Genomic DNA, 15591 nt, shown 5'->3' on the forward strand with positions numbered 1-15591 from the left:
ATTATGCTTGTTTCGTACTTCACAATGATAATGGAACTTCAAATAAAACTTAGAAATTATTGATTTCACTGCCATCTATTGTTGAAAAATTGTATTAGTTGTACCATGCGAATAAAAAAAAATAATGGTAATAGAAACTTCATGATGATGGGAAACTTGAAGTAAAACAGGAATTGTTGATTTCACTGCCATCTATTGTTCAATTAGCTCAAATTACTTGTACCATGAGAATAAATATAAAAGAAGTAATGTATAGTAAGTTTAGCTAATAAATGATCTCAGCAATGTTTTTATTCTTAGTATTATCTTGTAATATTCGGCACAGGCCTGTATTGCCAAGGGAAAATAGAAGACTCATTCCATCTTAACATTTCTTGAGGCTACTATAATATATGGAATATTAAATACTAAAACCAGGGTTATTTGAGGAATTTTAGGGAATTCTATAATAATACACTGATAAAAAAAATATGACACTCTTATTTTGGTGCATAATATTGCCCCCCTCCACTTGGCAAATTCTGAAATGACGCTACTGACCATAAAATTTGAGCCTCTGCCAAGGGCGCCCATGTTGTGGTTTCCAGGGGGGGGGCAAGTATAAGCGAAGTTTCAAATATAATTTCAAATTTTGCTGTAACTAAAATTCTATTGGGTTTTCGATATTCTGAAGTACAATTTCCTCTAGGAGGGACGAGCGCCCCACCTTGTCCCCCGTGATGGGTGCCCTTGGCCTCTGCAGTTTTCCAGATCCATATACTGTCAAGTTCGCTTCCAGGCTGATTCATTATAATGAATCTCATTGGTTTTCATTTTTTTTCTTTCTTCGGGAAAAGAATAATTCTAGACTGCGTAGGAGAAAGAGTACAAGTCAAAAAACAAGGTTTTCAGGAGGTATTTTTTTTTTATTTTACCAAGTATTAGTACCTAACCTAAGTATGAATCACTTATACTAACAGTACCAAGATGCGACTATTCAACTCACGTTTAAAACTGACTTATACCAAGTTAACCGGAGGTGGAGCATGAAACATAGATCTCCAATTTTGACTTACCTCATTTTGGCCAATTTCTACTTACAGTGTTTCTCCCGCGTAGTCTAGAATTATGCACAAAGCTTCAGCCATGAGAAATTTGGGGAACTAATTTAGGAGAATCTGTACAAAACTTATTTTGAATATGCCTTAATTATTTTCTTTTTTTTTTTCAAAATTGCTACAATGGCTAATCATTATCACTTTGTATGATACGTTAACGTCCTTTTCCAATACCAAGGGTACATGAAACGTGAACGTAGTTTAACATAGGATCCGAACCACGTGAGCTCTAACTGGGAATCAATCTCAGGTCTACCGTTCTGAAATGAAATGAAATGAAATCTTTCAGTTTAACGTCCCGTGATTATGCTCTTTAGGCTAAGAAAGGCTATGATTAAGGCAAGTCATTGATGATGGAAGACTTAGTGTGGTAAGAATGTGGGAGGAAACCGGAGTAACCCGAGAAAATCCACGAACACGATTTTGGCTACTACAAACTTACTGGTCAAGGATCGAACCAGGGCTCCACGCATGCTCTACCACCGTGAAACCGTGCCTCCTCTACCGTACTGAAATCGCGTATGGTAGCCACATAACCATGAATTATAATTATCTAATGGTTTTCATGAAAGAACTACGATCATGCTACTAATATAAAAAGTGCCCATGCTTGAATACATTTCTTTCTGATTTGAGGTACTTTTCTGAGGTACATTTTTTTTTTCTGATTTGAGGGTCCTGAATCCAATGCAACTATTTACAAACATATCTGCCCACGAAAAAATTACCTCTAAGTTAGGATAATTATATTTATTTATATCCCAAATTTCAGATCATTTTTCTAACACCCCATGGATGCACATGTTTGGATTCAGCGTCCTCAAATTAATATAAAAATACAATATGAGGTGTATCCAAGAGGGAGAATTTAGTAGCATGATCGTTAGTTATTTGCTGGGAAAGCATAATTGGATACAAGAAAGATATTTAGCGATTTTAGGTCTTAACTTAAAAAAAAAAAAAATAGTGACGTCTGAAAAAACCTCATTTCTGTGTCACCTAAATTTAATGCGAAGTAAGTTTGTGCAATTATAAGCTTTAAGTTGCAAACTCGCTCTAACAATTTCATTAAATTTGATGAAAGCCCGTTTTCATACTAAAGAATCCGATTTAGTCAAGGCTACATTTTCATGTGCATGTAGATATTTCTGAAGAATGTCTAAAGTTTATATTTACAATGACTCAACAAACTTTACGAAATTATGGGCATTTTTTTTTTTCAGATGCGAGAAAAAGATGTATGGTACTTCATCCATAACCAGGAATCAGTTTTCCATTCCGAATTAGAAAATATAGATCATGACTTTACAAAATGCTATGGAATATAGTAAATACGCCTTTTACGATTTAGCGCGCAAGAAATATTTTTCTGCAGTTATTTTGTCAACAATGGAAAATGTCATTTACGGAGGCTTTGTGTAAACTCATTTTTGGGCAATAATTTAATAAAATAAGGTGGCCCCTAGAATTTGGGTTGCTAGGAACTGTTTAGGCTTCTCGATTTCGATAAAGCTAACATAGAAGCGATTAGGTTAAATCAATATTCATGAGTAAGATTAGAATTTATATAACTTATATATCCTAATGAGTACAAATATCACTGTTCAACAATGATTTTTTTACAGACCATAGTAGTTGTTCTTCGTAGGTTTTTGGGCGCTTAACACGAAAATCATACTAAAAAGTTTCTTCTAGTTCAGGTTTCCGACATGTACCCATATGTATCATATGTCACAATAGGATGTCCAAATAGTAGGAATAAAATTGGACAAACTTATCAGATTTATAGGTGTCGTCTTATCACCCCTCTCTTGTAGGAAACGTTCAGTGAGTCTCTGTGAAAGCATCCAGCAGTAATCTGTTAGTATTATTCCAGTTTCCTTTATATAGAATCGTTCCTTGTTTTCGTAAATAAACGCACCATAATTACTAGAAAAGACATCTAAATAGGAATGTAGGAAGTGCATCTTGAGTATATGTTCCATTGAAGCTCCTCGTAAGCAAGTATGTATTCTTCCACAAGGTCCTATAATTGTCAGCTTTTTTGTTCCCCAAGAACAATGTCGTAACATTCTGAAAACAATGCCAAGCGTGTTGCTCATCAAAGTAAGAATTGAATCAAACTATTGGTCTCTCCAAAGCTGGCGTACTTGTGAACCAATGAACATCTATTGTCTGGTCTTCTCTGAACTTACACGTGGGAAATTCTGACACAGCCTTTACGAATGCCTTTATGAGCCCCACCTTTATGTGCAATGGTAGGAGTACCATTTTGATAGGATATACTAAAGGTTTATATGCAACTTTTTGTGTGTGTCAGGCATAAAAAAAAGAAGTTGATGATCATGGCTACTCCTGCTTGTAATGCTGGTGTCTTGCGCGACTATCCCACTTTGTAGCCCTCCTTGCAAACCAAGGAAATCGGAATTACTGAAATCTCCGTGTATCAGCCATAATAAGCTTATTGTAGCTTATACACCTTAGAACACTTTTCAGCATGGCATAACTTTCTTTACCTAGGATAGGACTGCATATTCAACAGAGATAGAAGGTTTTAAGTGAATAACTATTATGTTATAGAACAACTTTAAGGCTTGTTTTGGATGTTTCTATAAACAGTCTAAACTCGTCTGGTTTGTAACAAACAATATTCAGTTTCTGCAACACACCGTCAGCATTTATACAGATGTTATATCATCTTCACTATGGAAATATTCTTGTTGTTTATGACAATCCCGAAAAACTGAAACTCTTAACTTCATCGGCGAGAAGATTCCATTGTTGCAATATGAAGAAATGGCTCTAAGACTAGAGGCATTGGATGGAATTTAAACTTTAAGTTACGTTCCTACTCGTACTAACGACTGTCATTTCTAATACCCATATCTTCCTTAGCAGCAAAATCGGTTGGCCCAACATTGGGAAAATGGTGACAATGCGACATACCAACGGTGGCCCAACGTCAGGTTTGGCCACTTTGCAACCATTTCCCAAGCAAAAGGCCGGTACCCCGCTTATTTAGTCAAAACTAAGATAACGTATTTATTGGTTGGAAAAACAGTCAATTCTAGTATCGATGCATGAAGGTCAGAAGAATAATTGGTTGGCCAACGTAAGTTTTTCCGCTATAGGCTCGCACCGACCATCATTCACCGTTTTGACTAAATCCCACTCAATCCCCAACGGTGGATTAACCAACCTTGCTACTAGGGTTGGGAAGCGCGTCCAATGTTTTTTGTCTTAGATCCATTTCTTCATTTTACATAACCAAAAGAACTACTTTCTCCTTTTTAGCGCACAAACATTTTTTTTTTTTTAAGTTTCCTTTTACGGTTATAATTTCAAAGTAGTCAGGTGGACCTCCAATCAGTCAGTATGTCAATACGTGCTTGCGGCCATTTTTTTTTTTAAATTTACATTTTGTCGTTACCACAAGAAATTCTATTATTACCATATAGTCAAGTGCTAGGAAAGTTAAACATGAAGTGAAAAGTCATTTTCGTTTATCTATACAGATAATTAATTGACGTACATTAGATGGATGACCAAAACAATGCACTCCTAACATGATTGAATGCTTCACGTATCTATCATTTGATCTTTTCAACAATAAGAATATGCTATACTACCTAATTAAAAGGAAAAGTTATCAAAAATAGGAAAAACAAACTTCAAGTAGAATGTCAAGGAAACATAAAGATAATCTATTATTAATATGATTTACATATCATTCGCCAATCTAAAAAAAAAAGTAGAAAAAAGTGTAATTGTTTTCTAGATATATCTATATATTTAAAGCTAAACTGACTATTCCTTGTAGCACAGTTGTGGTGAGAAGTCATTTGCTCGAATCAGTCAGTAAGTTACCTAGATTTAAACAATTTATATTGTATAAAGATATTTTTATTCGGTCTAAAAAGCTAGAAATAACTTAATTATTTAGCTGCCCATAGACATTTGGGCTAGAGGGTATTAACTTAATAACTATTATGTTTTAAGAACAGCTTTAAGACTTGTTTGGATGCGTCTATAAGCATTGCCATGAAGGAGAGAGATTCTTGTTAGCTTCTTTGAGTTTTGCTAGTTTCATATAGGATCATTCTGTTTTCCTAATGGACCAACCAACTTTTCTTGAATGATCTCTAGCTATAGCTGATGCAGTGGTTCTATAATCCACCTGTCTTGGGAACGAGGTATTGTTGTGAAGAATGATCTTCGTATGTTGTGAGGGTTGGTCTTGCATGACCGAATTTGCACCCGTCAAACTCACCAGATTCAATCACTACGTGGTTCAGAGCCCTCGTTAATAGTAGCTTTTGCCCTTCATAGACTCCATATACATCCGAATGTAAAATTCAAGAACAAATTAATACTGATCTCTTGCTATAGTTAAGAATTTCACAACAAGTTTCTCCAAAATAATTCCATGCAATTAAATCACTTGCTTAAGTGAATATAAATACTTTAAACATGTATTATCTAAGAGAATCTACTCTTAACAGTCTGCCTCTGAGGATGCTTAGGGTCCTGGTTCAATCCCAGCTCGAGTCAAATTAACTTCGTGGTGAACAAACACCGTTGCGTTGGTTTTTCTCTGAATTCTCCCGTTTCTTCCTATTACCTTTATTTCAGTATTTCATTTAGTAGTATCATCACCGTCTGCCTTAGCTTCAGTGCATAGTCACAGCACTTTAAACTAAAAATTTCATTTAATTTCGTTTTCCTCTCTTTTAGAGATTATTATTATTGTTGTTCAGTCCTGATTAATTTCGTCTTAAATATGAGAACATATAAATGCTCAAAATTAAACTCAAATTGGAAATACTAGTCGTAAATGTGGAGTGAATTTTACTAAATTTTGTGTACAGTATTAACTTACTCATTTGAGCGAACTTAGCTGGAAGCAAACAAATAGTAATAATAAGAATAAAATTTCACTTTTAAGTAAGTTTTTTTTTTTTTTTAATGTACTGTTATCAGCCAGAATTATTGTTTTAAAGTATAATCATCCTATGCTTCTATAGATCTTTTCGTAGTATCAGATCCTCTTGTATTTTCAAAACAGTAAATTATTATTATTATTCCTTACAGATTGTGATTCCTGTGAAATTCTTCATTATATGCCCTGTACTCATATTCCATAAAGTGTTTATATTGTTAGAAAGTTCAAACATTGTATATGTATTTACGATAACTAAAATATCTGAACGCTTTACGATCTAACAGAGAAGAAAACCACATTTGCCTACGTAAAAAGAGGCACCAGCTTTGATTGAGTTTATAAGAATGTAAATAATTGTTATTTGATTTACAATGTCACCAAAATCACAAACCTACGGACCTTTAATTTTTTTTTTCTGTGACTACGCTGAATAACATAGGAATCACTCAGAACGTTATCTTTGTTTAAATGTAGAATGATGAACTAATTTACTGAATGTTGATTTTCAAATTAATTTTTGGTCAAACTTCAGTGTGATATTTTCCCATCTCTTGTTTGGGAGATTCGGATTTGGTTCGATTTCCGGTACGAATATATGTATGATTTTTCGATCAGACTTTAAAATAGAGGTCAACGTTTCATATAGTCTCTGTAGCTAATAAAAGTTCTAAACAACAAATTTTGAATAGGGTATTTGTTTAATTAAGTAGTAATAATAAACAAAATAATGCAAGTTGTTTAGGAAACTATGTCTGACAAGGAAGGGTCACACAGTGGCTCCGCTGAGATCCGAACGAGACAATTGTGTTTGCATTTGAAATCTTATAACTAGATGAATCCCAAAGTTATACGTGCCACCGGGAGGAATATCGTGAGTTACAACATAATTTGTAATGTAAGAACTACAAAAAAAAATACATGGCAGAATAGTTTGAACCGAGTCATTTGTTCGGAAACGGTTGGGTAAGTGGAAAACTCGACCAACATGTATCCCATCATTTTCAACGACAACCTTTTTGGGGTAAAAAAAAAAACTTTGTCCCAGGGTCCCAGACGGGGTCCAACTCAAAATTTTCAAATGGCAAGGGGGTTTAAGTGGCACATCATTTGAAAGCTGATGTAAAATGAAAGAAAATGCAGCAAGTCTCGACTTTCTACAACAACCCTGTGCAAAATGACGGAGGGTCAAAATGTAAACAAAAACTTAATTGAAAAGTCCATGGTCACCCCTATAAATCGGAAATGGTGAGACTTGAAAATAGGAAGGGAGTCTGGCATTATGTTCAAAGTACAACAATTTAAGTGAAAACGTCTTGTCCCAGGGTACCCACAGGGTCCCGGATGGGGTCCAACTAAAAAGTTTCAAATGGAAAGTGAGGTTAAGAAGCTCATCGTTTGCAAGATCTTGTTAAATGAAAGTAGATGGAGCAAGTCTTGACTTTCTACGACAACCCTGTCCAAAATTGTGGCGGGTCAAAATGTAAATAAAAGCTTAATTGAAAAACTATGGCCACCTTGAATCCAAGATGGCCGCTTAAAACCTATGCCATTCATAACAGTACAAATCTAAATCTATTTTTCTCTATTATGTATTTAGAAATACTAGGAAGACTAAAGAACAATTGAATTTCGATTCATTTCAACTATTATTTCATTCGGTAACAACACATATATGGTTTCTTCTTAATGCACGTTCGTCACGGTTCTCTCGGCATTATTTACTTGAATATAACGAATATGCGATGAACACACAAGCATGACTTCCTACTCATAGTAAGAAAAAAGAGTTGAATACCTTCGGAATATTTTTCTAATTTTGTCATACGTAGTTTATACAGAAAGAACTTGCTGCACCATGGGGGCTCTATTGTAACGTATTCGTGATGGTTACATTTGTATGTCATTCGTTGGTTTGATCTCAATACTTCAAACAATACCAAATAAAAAAAATCATTTGCAAGATTGGCAAGTAGTACCAAACGTATGTAAGTCATTTCAGTACATCGAACTGCGTCAAACTTTGTTGGCTTGGTCACAGTATTCCAAGAAATAACATGTTTATATACACACTCATTTTTCACGATGGCAGCCATATTGGATTACAGATTATACTCTTTGATATTTTGTGGACTCTTAACCATAAACGTTCACTTCTCCAACACCAGTGGTGTGAGCTGGATATGCGTTCGATACATAGTGCGGCATTTTGAACTCAAGATGACGCGTTTTTGAACATTTTGCATATTTTAGTCACTTACTAATCAACATTAATGCCAAATTTGTTTTCCTAGCTTCAGCAGTTTGGTATGCTTATCCTTTCGATATAGGTTTTAAGCGGCCATCTTGGATTGTTTTCCAATTTGTTTACATTTTGACCTATCGCAATTTTGGACAGGGTTGTCGTAGAAAGTCGAGACGTGCTCCATCTACTTTCACTTAACAAGAGCTTTCAAACGATGTCCCACCTCTCTTGCCATTTGAAATTTTTTAGTTGGACCCCACCTGGGACCATGTGGGGACCCTGGGACAAGACGTTTTCACTTAAATCGTTATACTTTGAAAATAATACCACGCATCCTTTTCTGTTTTCACATTTGTCTCACCATTTCCGATTTATAGGGTTGACCATGGACTTTTCAATTAAGTTTTTTTTTACACTTTGACCCGTCGCCATTTTGCACAGGGTTGTTGTAGAGAGTCGAGACCTGCTGCATTTTCTTTCATTTTACAACAGCTTTCAAATGATGTGCCACTTAACCCCCCTTGCCATTTGAAAATTTTGAGTTGGACCCCGTCTGGGACCCTGCGGGGGACCTTGGGACAAAGTTTTTTTTTTTTTACCCCAAAAAGGTTGTCGTTAAAAATGGTGGGATACGTGTTGGCCGAGTTTTCCACTTACCCAACCGTTTCCGAACAAATGACTCGGTTCAAACTATTCTGCCATGTAATTTTTTTGTAGTTCTTACATTACAAAATATGTTGTAACTCACCATATTCCTCCCGGTGGCACGTTTAACTTTGGGATTCATCTAGTTATAGCATTTCAAATGCAAACACAATTGTCTCGTTCGGATCTCAGCGGAGCCACTGCGTGACCCTTCCTTGTGAGATACTGTTGGAATGCATAGAACAATTCTTTTCCACACTTTTGAGAATTGGAACATTTTGTCCATCACTCGCACCAAATAAAATAAAATTGAACCTACAGAAATTTCTGAGATTGACTTAATCCTTAACGAAAGCCTAATCAACGGTGCTAAGGGGCTCAGACCCTAAATTTTCGAGGCTAATTACAAAGGGCCCATGGGAGAGACACCCATGGGGGTCCATCAGGTCTGATTCCCCCAAAACTTCCTAACCCAACATACATTTGTAAACTTTCTCAATAGTTTATACTTCTTTAACAAGGAAATGATTGACGTAGTTTGAAAATTTGATCTTACACTTCATTTCCACTCTTGTAAAAGCAACTTACTTCCATCATTTTTTTCTGAAATTATAAGTGGAAGTATTTTACAATTACTTATCGTTTTTACAGGTGCAGAATAACTCGTTCAATATTACGTAGACATAATGTTAGTAGCTTGTAATATAGGATCCTCCACCCCAAAAGCTTGGAACCTCCCCTACAAAAAATTCTGGGTGCGCGCCTGGCTAATTACTAATACTATGTAGTAGTGGTATCTACACAGGAGATACAAAATTGTGTATAAGAAGTATGCATTTCATAAATAATAAAATTGAGTAATTAATACAAGAACAACATATGTTAGTGGAGGTGCATGTAGGGGAAAAGTTATTGAAAATTTTAATTTTGCACGAAGTTAAAGTTAGGTATTTGCTAGCTGGGTGAAACATGTCAGAACAATTGGACAGGTATAGATATGTCATTCTTCTTAGGTAATGAGAATCCGTGTGTTCTACGAGCTAAAATATTTCTGTCCTATAGTTTCATAACAGCCTCCCATCCTTAGAACTTTAAACTGTTCACTAGTTATTTTGTTAACACATGTTTTCCTAATTATAACACACACTATTTCTCTTCTAAATGTAGAAAAGGTAAAAACTAACACTTTTCTTCTTTTCTTATTTCCAGTGGCGAACTCTCTAAAGTTCCTTTTTGTAGCAGTTATCCTTTCAGTTGCGTATGCATCGCCAGGAATCCAAGACAAATCGTTAGGTAAGTATTTAGCGACTGATTGTTTAGTTACGCTGTATTAACTTTAAATAGTTTATAGAATTGTGACACAGGTAGCAGTAGCACATAAACAAATAATTAACGGTTACTAATTGGGGTGATGTACTGAAAACAATTGACATATTATTGTTTTATTTTGTTCAACAATACTTTTATTTCATTAAAATACTGTAGATTAGAAGTGAGGAAATGTCTTTTTCTTAAAAGATTATGTCTAGAAATGGGATGCGTTTTATACGCCAGAAAATATGTTAAATTCAAAAATATGAAAAGAAGATCGAACTTTAAATATCTTTTTCTTAAGTCGATCATTACAGAATAAAGCTTCGTTAATTAGACACATAGTATACTCACTGAATATCAAAAGACCAAGATCATGACAAGTCAAGCTACCACGTCATGCCAAGTAGAGGGAGAAGAAATAGAGGTGATAGCCAATTTTGTTCCAATGGGTTTGATAATCAGTAGATGGAGACTACGACCTTTACTTCGAGGGAAGAAGGTTATGACAAATTTGAGCAAAGTCATTAAAAGCCAAGACTTCACCCTGGATACGAAGATTCGTGTGATTCAGGCTATGATTTTTCCAATAGTAATATGTGGATGTGAGGCTTAGTATTAATACAGACAGACAAACAGAAAAATAATTCCCTTGAATTATGGTGCTGGAGAAGAATGCTGACAATGCCACGGACTGCAAAGAGGACAAACAAATCAATACTTAAGGAAAACCTGACTGCAATCTGGAGAGCAAAAAGTTGTAACTGGAATTGACATTTTTTGCTCATTTAATGAGAAAATATGATTTACTGGAAAGTCATTGATGGCGGGAAAGGTTAAAAAAAAAAGGAAGAAAGATGGACTATAGAAGGTGAATATAGATGGGCTAGGATTAGGATTTAGATTTCTATGCTTTCGGAATCTATGGACATTAGTCCGTCACGTATGAGGGATGACGTCCCTCGGCGAGCACATTATCCGGGGAAAGGGAAGGAAGAAAGAAATCGGCCTGGGACCTATATGTTAGTACCACCCCGGTATTTGCCTGGCGTGAATGAGGAAAATCCAAGAAAACCTCACTCAGGATGGCTGGCTTGAAAAAAACTTTTCACACTTTTTCGACCGAGTGCCCCCCACCGGGAATCGAACCAGGAACCGCTCGCACCGAAGGCGAGAACGTTAGCGACTAGCGACTACGCTAGGCAAGGCCACAGAAAGCAAGATGGATCGATGGAATTGAGAAATCAATGAACCTGAATATAGAAAGACTTCGAGAAGCGGCACTGGATAGGAGCAAATGACGTGATATGATCTATTTTTGTCACGGAGACTCAGAAACGATTAAACGAGTAAAAGAAGAAAAGACTACAACGGTTAAATAAGATATTAATTGGTATTCTGCATTCAATGTTAAATTAATATCTTAATGCTTTCCGTCTTCTTTTGTCATTGAGTTGATATTTCTTATGTTTTAACACATTGTAGTATCATTTCTAAACATAATCTAACACAATTTCTGCTTTATCTTTTGCAGTATGCACTCCGTCATCTTTAACGACGCTGGACTATTATTATGGCAGTTTATTCCCACTTCCCGGTACTGGAACCTCAAGCCCTGGAGCCGTAGTTGACTTTAACGTGACAGCTCCCAGCGATGCCATCATTTACTTGTTTAATAGTAATGGTACTATATCATATGTGATCACCATTGATGACTCTACAGCCGGTGGCTTTTCGACCATCAGAAGAGGAAATCCCCTTAGCACACCGGTAGCTGAATCTACTACAAAAGGACATTTGGTTGGAGGTACCAAAACTATTTGGATCAGATTGGAAGGCAATTTGCTCTACGTAGGTCTGCAAGGTGAAGTTAATCCTTTTGTAGACTATGAGGATACATCCGCACTGAAAGTCAGCTACGTTGAATTTGGTTTCGGAGCTACTGTGGGAGTCGCTCAGTATGACTACTGTTACACAGTACCAACATGTAAGTATATTTTACATGTATGTATATAATTGGTAATGACATTTAGCAAAATTGACTTGAATTCCGATTTTCACTTGTCGAGAAATTGCTATACAAATAAAGCTGCCACAGCTCTCGCCAAATGGCCTTGTGGTAGACAAATACCGTCTGCGTAAGTTTTCACGGGGTTTGCCCGTTTTCTCCCATTTTCTTCATTCCTCCTTTCGTTCCTTATAATCATCAATATCTCCCTTAGCCTCAAAGCATAATCGTGGAACGTTAAACTAATAACTAAATACATAAATAAATTGAGAGAGAGGCCAGCAGCTATACTAGTACTTACAGTATGTATTTTCGAACTTTATTCCTTAAGCATCTATTTACAAGCTATCTACCGACAACCTCTAAAAATTGTCCAATAATGGTGGTAGTGAGGACTCGAAACCCGATCACTTCTATACGGGTGCTCGATCTATCAATTGGTCTACTAAAGCGACACCTATTTTTTTTCCTATTTTTGATGCTTCATTCCAGTAGTTCCCAACCAGTGTGTTGCAGTAGCATAAGATATGCCAATATATATATATATATATATATATATATATATATATATATATATATATATATATATATATATATATAATTTAAAACTTAAGAAGCGTGTAATAACTGGTTAAAATCAATTTTGAGACAGATTGTATCAATTCACCCCTCCAGAGACAGCAACAATGATCAGTACTACATAAAGTTACTGTTTTACAGCAACATTATTATAATTTATATTATTATTAATTAAAAGCGAAACGAGTATGTCGTGGACTTTCAGTAAAGTGTGGTATCAGTCAAGCAAGGTTTGGGAACCACTGCTTTTTATTCCAACTCATACAGACTGACCGCCTGCAGACAATTTGCAGAAGAAATCGTACAGTTGCTATCCTGTCTATGATACCATAACTACAATCTCAGAGACAATAATTTGTTTCTTAGTCTGCATAAGCAAATAATGCGGAAATAGTGTAAAGGCAATAAAACACATTAAAAGGGTAATTTAAAACATTAGGGCAGTATATACTAGAGATTTTATACCCTTTTGGGACGTAATAAGAGTAACTTTAGATCGGTCCAATATTTAACAAGTTTTACCGCCAACCCTCATAGTACAAACTATCATTAATAAGCTAAAATCATATTCAGATTTCAAAATTAATATTTTTGAGTCTTAAGTTAGTTTTTTAAAAAAAATAGATGTAAACAATTACAACTCTCAGTTAATCATGATTTTTACCTTATAATATACAGCTAGTCTAAGGCTTGGAGGAAACAACAACAATAATAATAACAAATAGATTTGTAGTAGTCCATACCTTTCGGATCTTACCTTGTGCACATCACAGATGGTACCATGTTTCACAAACTTGACATAAACTTGTGTGATTGTCAAGACGTTTCTGCTTCAAAACAAGAGTCATTTCAGATTTTACTTCGGAGGCTAAAGGGCGAGACTCTCCGATATAAGATTTTCATGTTTTTCATAAGTATATGGTTTTATTGTTGATGAAAATGTATATATAGCTGAAAACCAGGTAGGCCCACATGACGCCACTGCTTCAAACTCACGCCTCCATTGGCACAAAACTTCAGCAACATTTTCAAACTTGAAATACCACTTTAAAATGAACTTTCATTCCTTAAATGTCAAATGTGAACCGGCCATTTTGTTTCATTATCTATGCCATATGTCACTTATTATAGTCATGAGAGTACCGACATCTGTTAATGGAAACACCATACTACTTATTGTAGTGATTTTTCAACTCAACTTTGAAAACAATACGCAGATTTCATAAATGAAATTGTGTACAGGTACGCCTGCACAGTTTTTTCTAGGAGGGGGGGACAAGAGACCGATTTCATGGGGGCAAAAGACTGACATTTAGGTAAGCACAGTCGCAAATACACACATACTTAGATGCATGAGTGCATATAATACATCATATAGAACATTTTTTAGGCACATATCCTTATTAACTACAGTGAATGAACTATAGTAAGTTATTATAATATTAATAAAAATATGTTAAATACTACGTATAGTATTTGAGAGTAATTTAGTATGTTTTGACATGTATTTCCAAGAACTGAGCTCCTTTCAGGTGGGGGCAACTGCCCGCCATGATTGTGTATACATTTCTTGACTGACTCTGAAAAATAGAGTAAGTTTACTGCTCGTAATTATTTTATAAATACGTACTTATTAAGTACGTACTTATTAAGTAATTAATCATTTCTTTTGTAGATTGTTACCACTTCAGCGTTGGCCCTGCTGATAGAAGCGCTAGATTCATGGTCCATACTTTTGCGGGTTCAGAAGTACAAGTGGATTTCTCAGTAAGGACTGCATCAGATGCAAGAATTCTTCTCAGTCCAACAGCTTATCCAGTGCCCAACATTACTCCAGTCTATGAAATCTGGCTTGATGCTGCCTCAGATGAATTGACAAGCATAAGAAAAAGATTCATGAGCAGTACACCAGCATACGAGAAGGAGATTCCTAACTTGCTATCTGCCCAAGAATACAGAAGCTTTTTCATTCGATTGTTTGACGGCACCATTGTTATTGGTAAACAAGAAGATCCATGGCTCCCATTGCTGGAATGGGTTGATACTGAACCATTTTCCGTTTACTGGATTGGCTATTCTAGCGGACCTGGTACCTCTGGCAACTGGATTTGTTAGATTGATAAAATCTAGGCGTTCTTAATTTGTTACAACAACTTCAGACCTATAACACCTGTACACTATGATCCTTTCTTCTACCAATTCGTCTTCTCTTGTAAAACTAAATATTTATGTATTTATTTATGGAAAACTGCTGTAATTTATTTTAATAAAATAAAAAATAGTAAAAATTGCTTCCAGAGTTTTTTCTTTCCATTCAAGGGAAATGTAGAACTTCGTTATTAAAAGAAATTTGGAATTTAATATTTATTAGAGCTCTTGTTTCTGGTGCGAAGGATCCCTCGTTCGGTTCCAGGTCATGTGTTTTTATGGTAGACAATATCGTCCATTGGTTTTCTCAAGGTTCTCCTGTCTTCTTTCACATTGTAATTCCTTCAATTCTTTCATAATCTCTCGTCTTCTTTAGCCTGAATGGCATCTCGTAAAATTTTATTTTAAAATTCGAGAACCTATCTGAAAAATATTGCACATTCTGCTACAAAAAAAAAAGTACCTGAAATTTCTATTTTAAATAGCCGGCGTAAAATATTCTTTAATTATTTTTTCCGCTGTAAGATGACAGCACTATGGCTAGTTATGATGTGCAATATGAGCACGATTGATCAACTTATTTGTTTACATATGCTGATTTTCTTAGTCGATCTCAAGT

General features: G+C 35.4%; 1 protein-coding gene across 1 annotated transcript; it reads left to right on the plus strand.

Moving 5' to 3' along the window:
* Window positions 1–4838: 4838 nt before the first annotated feature.
* On the plus strand, window positions 4839–15116 carry LOC145693065 (uncharacterized). The gene is made up of 4 exons (XM_081768736.1): window positions 4839–4955; window positions 10136–10219; window positions 11772–12224; window positions 14500–15116. Coding segments are annotated over exons 1-4 (978 nt in total). The 5' UTR covers window positions 4839–4954; the 3' UTR covers window positions 14940–15116.
* Window positions 15117–15591: the final 475 nt, after the last annotated feature.

Source organism: Thermobia domestica, chromosome 8, assembly GCF_964235325.1.
Source record: "Thermobia domestica chromosome 8, izTheDome1.hap1.1, whole genome shotgun sequence".
Classification (NCBI taxonomy): domain Eukaryota; kingdom Metazoa; phylum Arthropoda; class Insecta; order Zygentoma; family Lepismatidae; genus Thermobia; species Thermobia domestica.

Excerpts from the sequence above, each read along its gene's own strand:
- LOC145693065 (XM_081768736.1), top strand. Across the intron at positions 10,220-11,771 it reads AATCCAAGACAAATCGTTAG|TATGCACTCCGTCATCTTTA; the intron begins GTAAGTATTTAG and ends TATCTTTTGCAG. Across the intron at positions 12,225-14,499 it reads CTGTTACACAGTACCAACAT|ATTGTTACCACTTCAGCGTT; the intron begins GTAAGTATATTT and ends TTTCTTTTGTAG.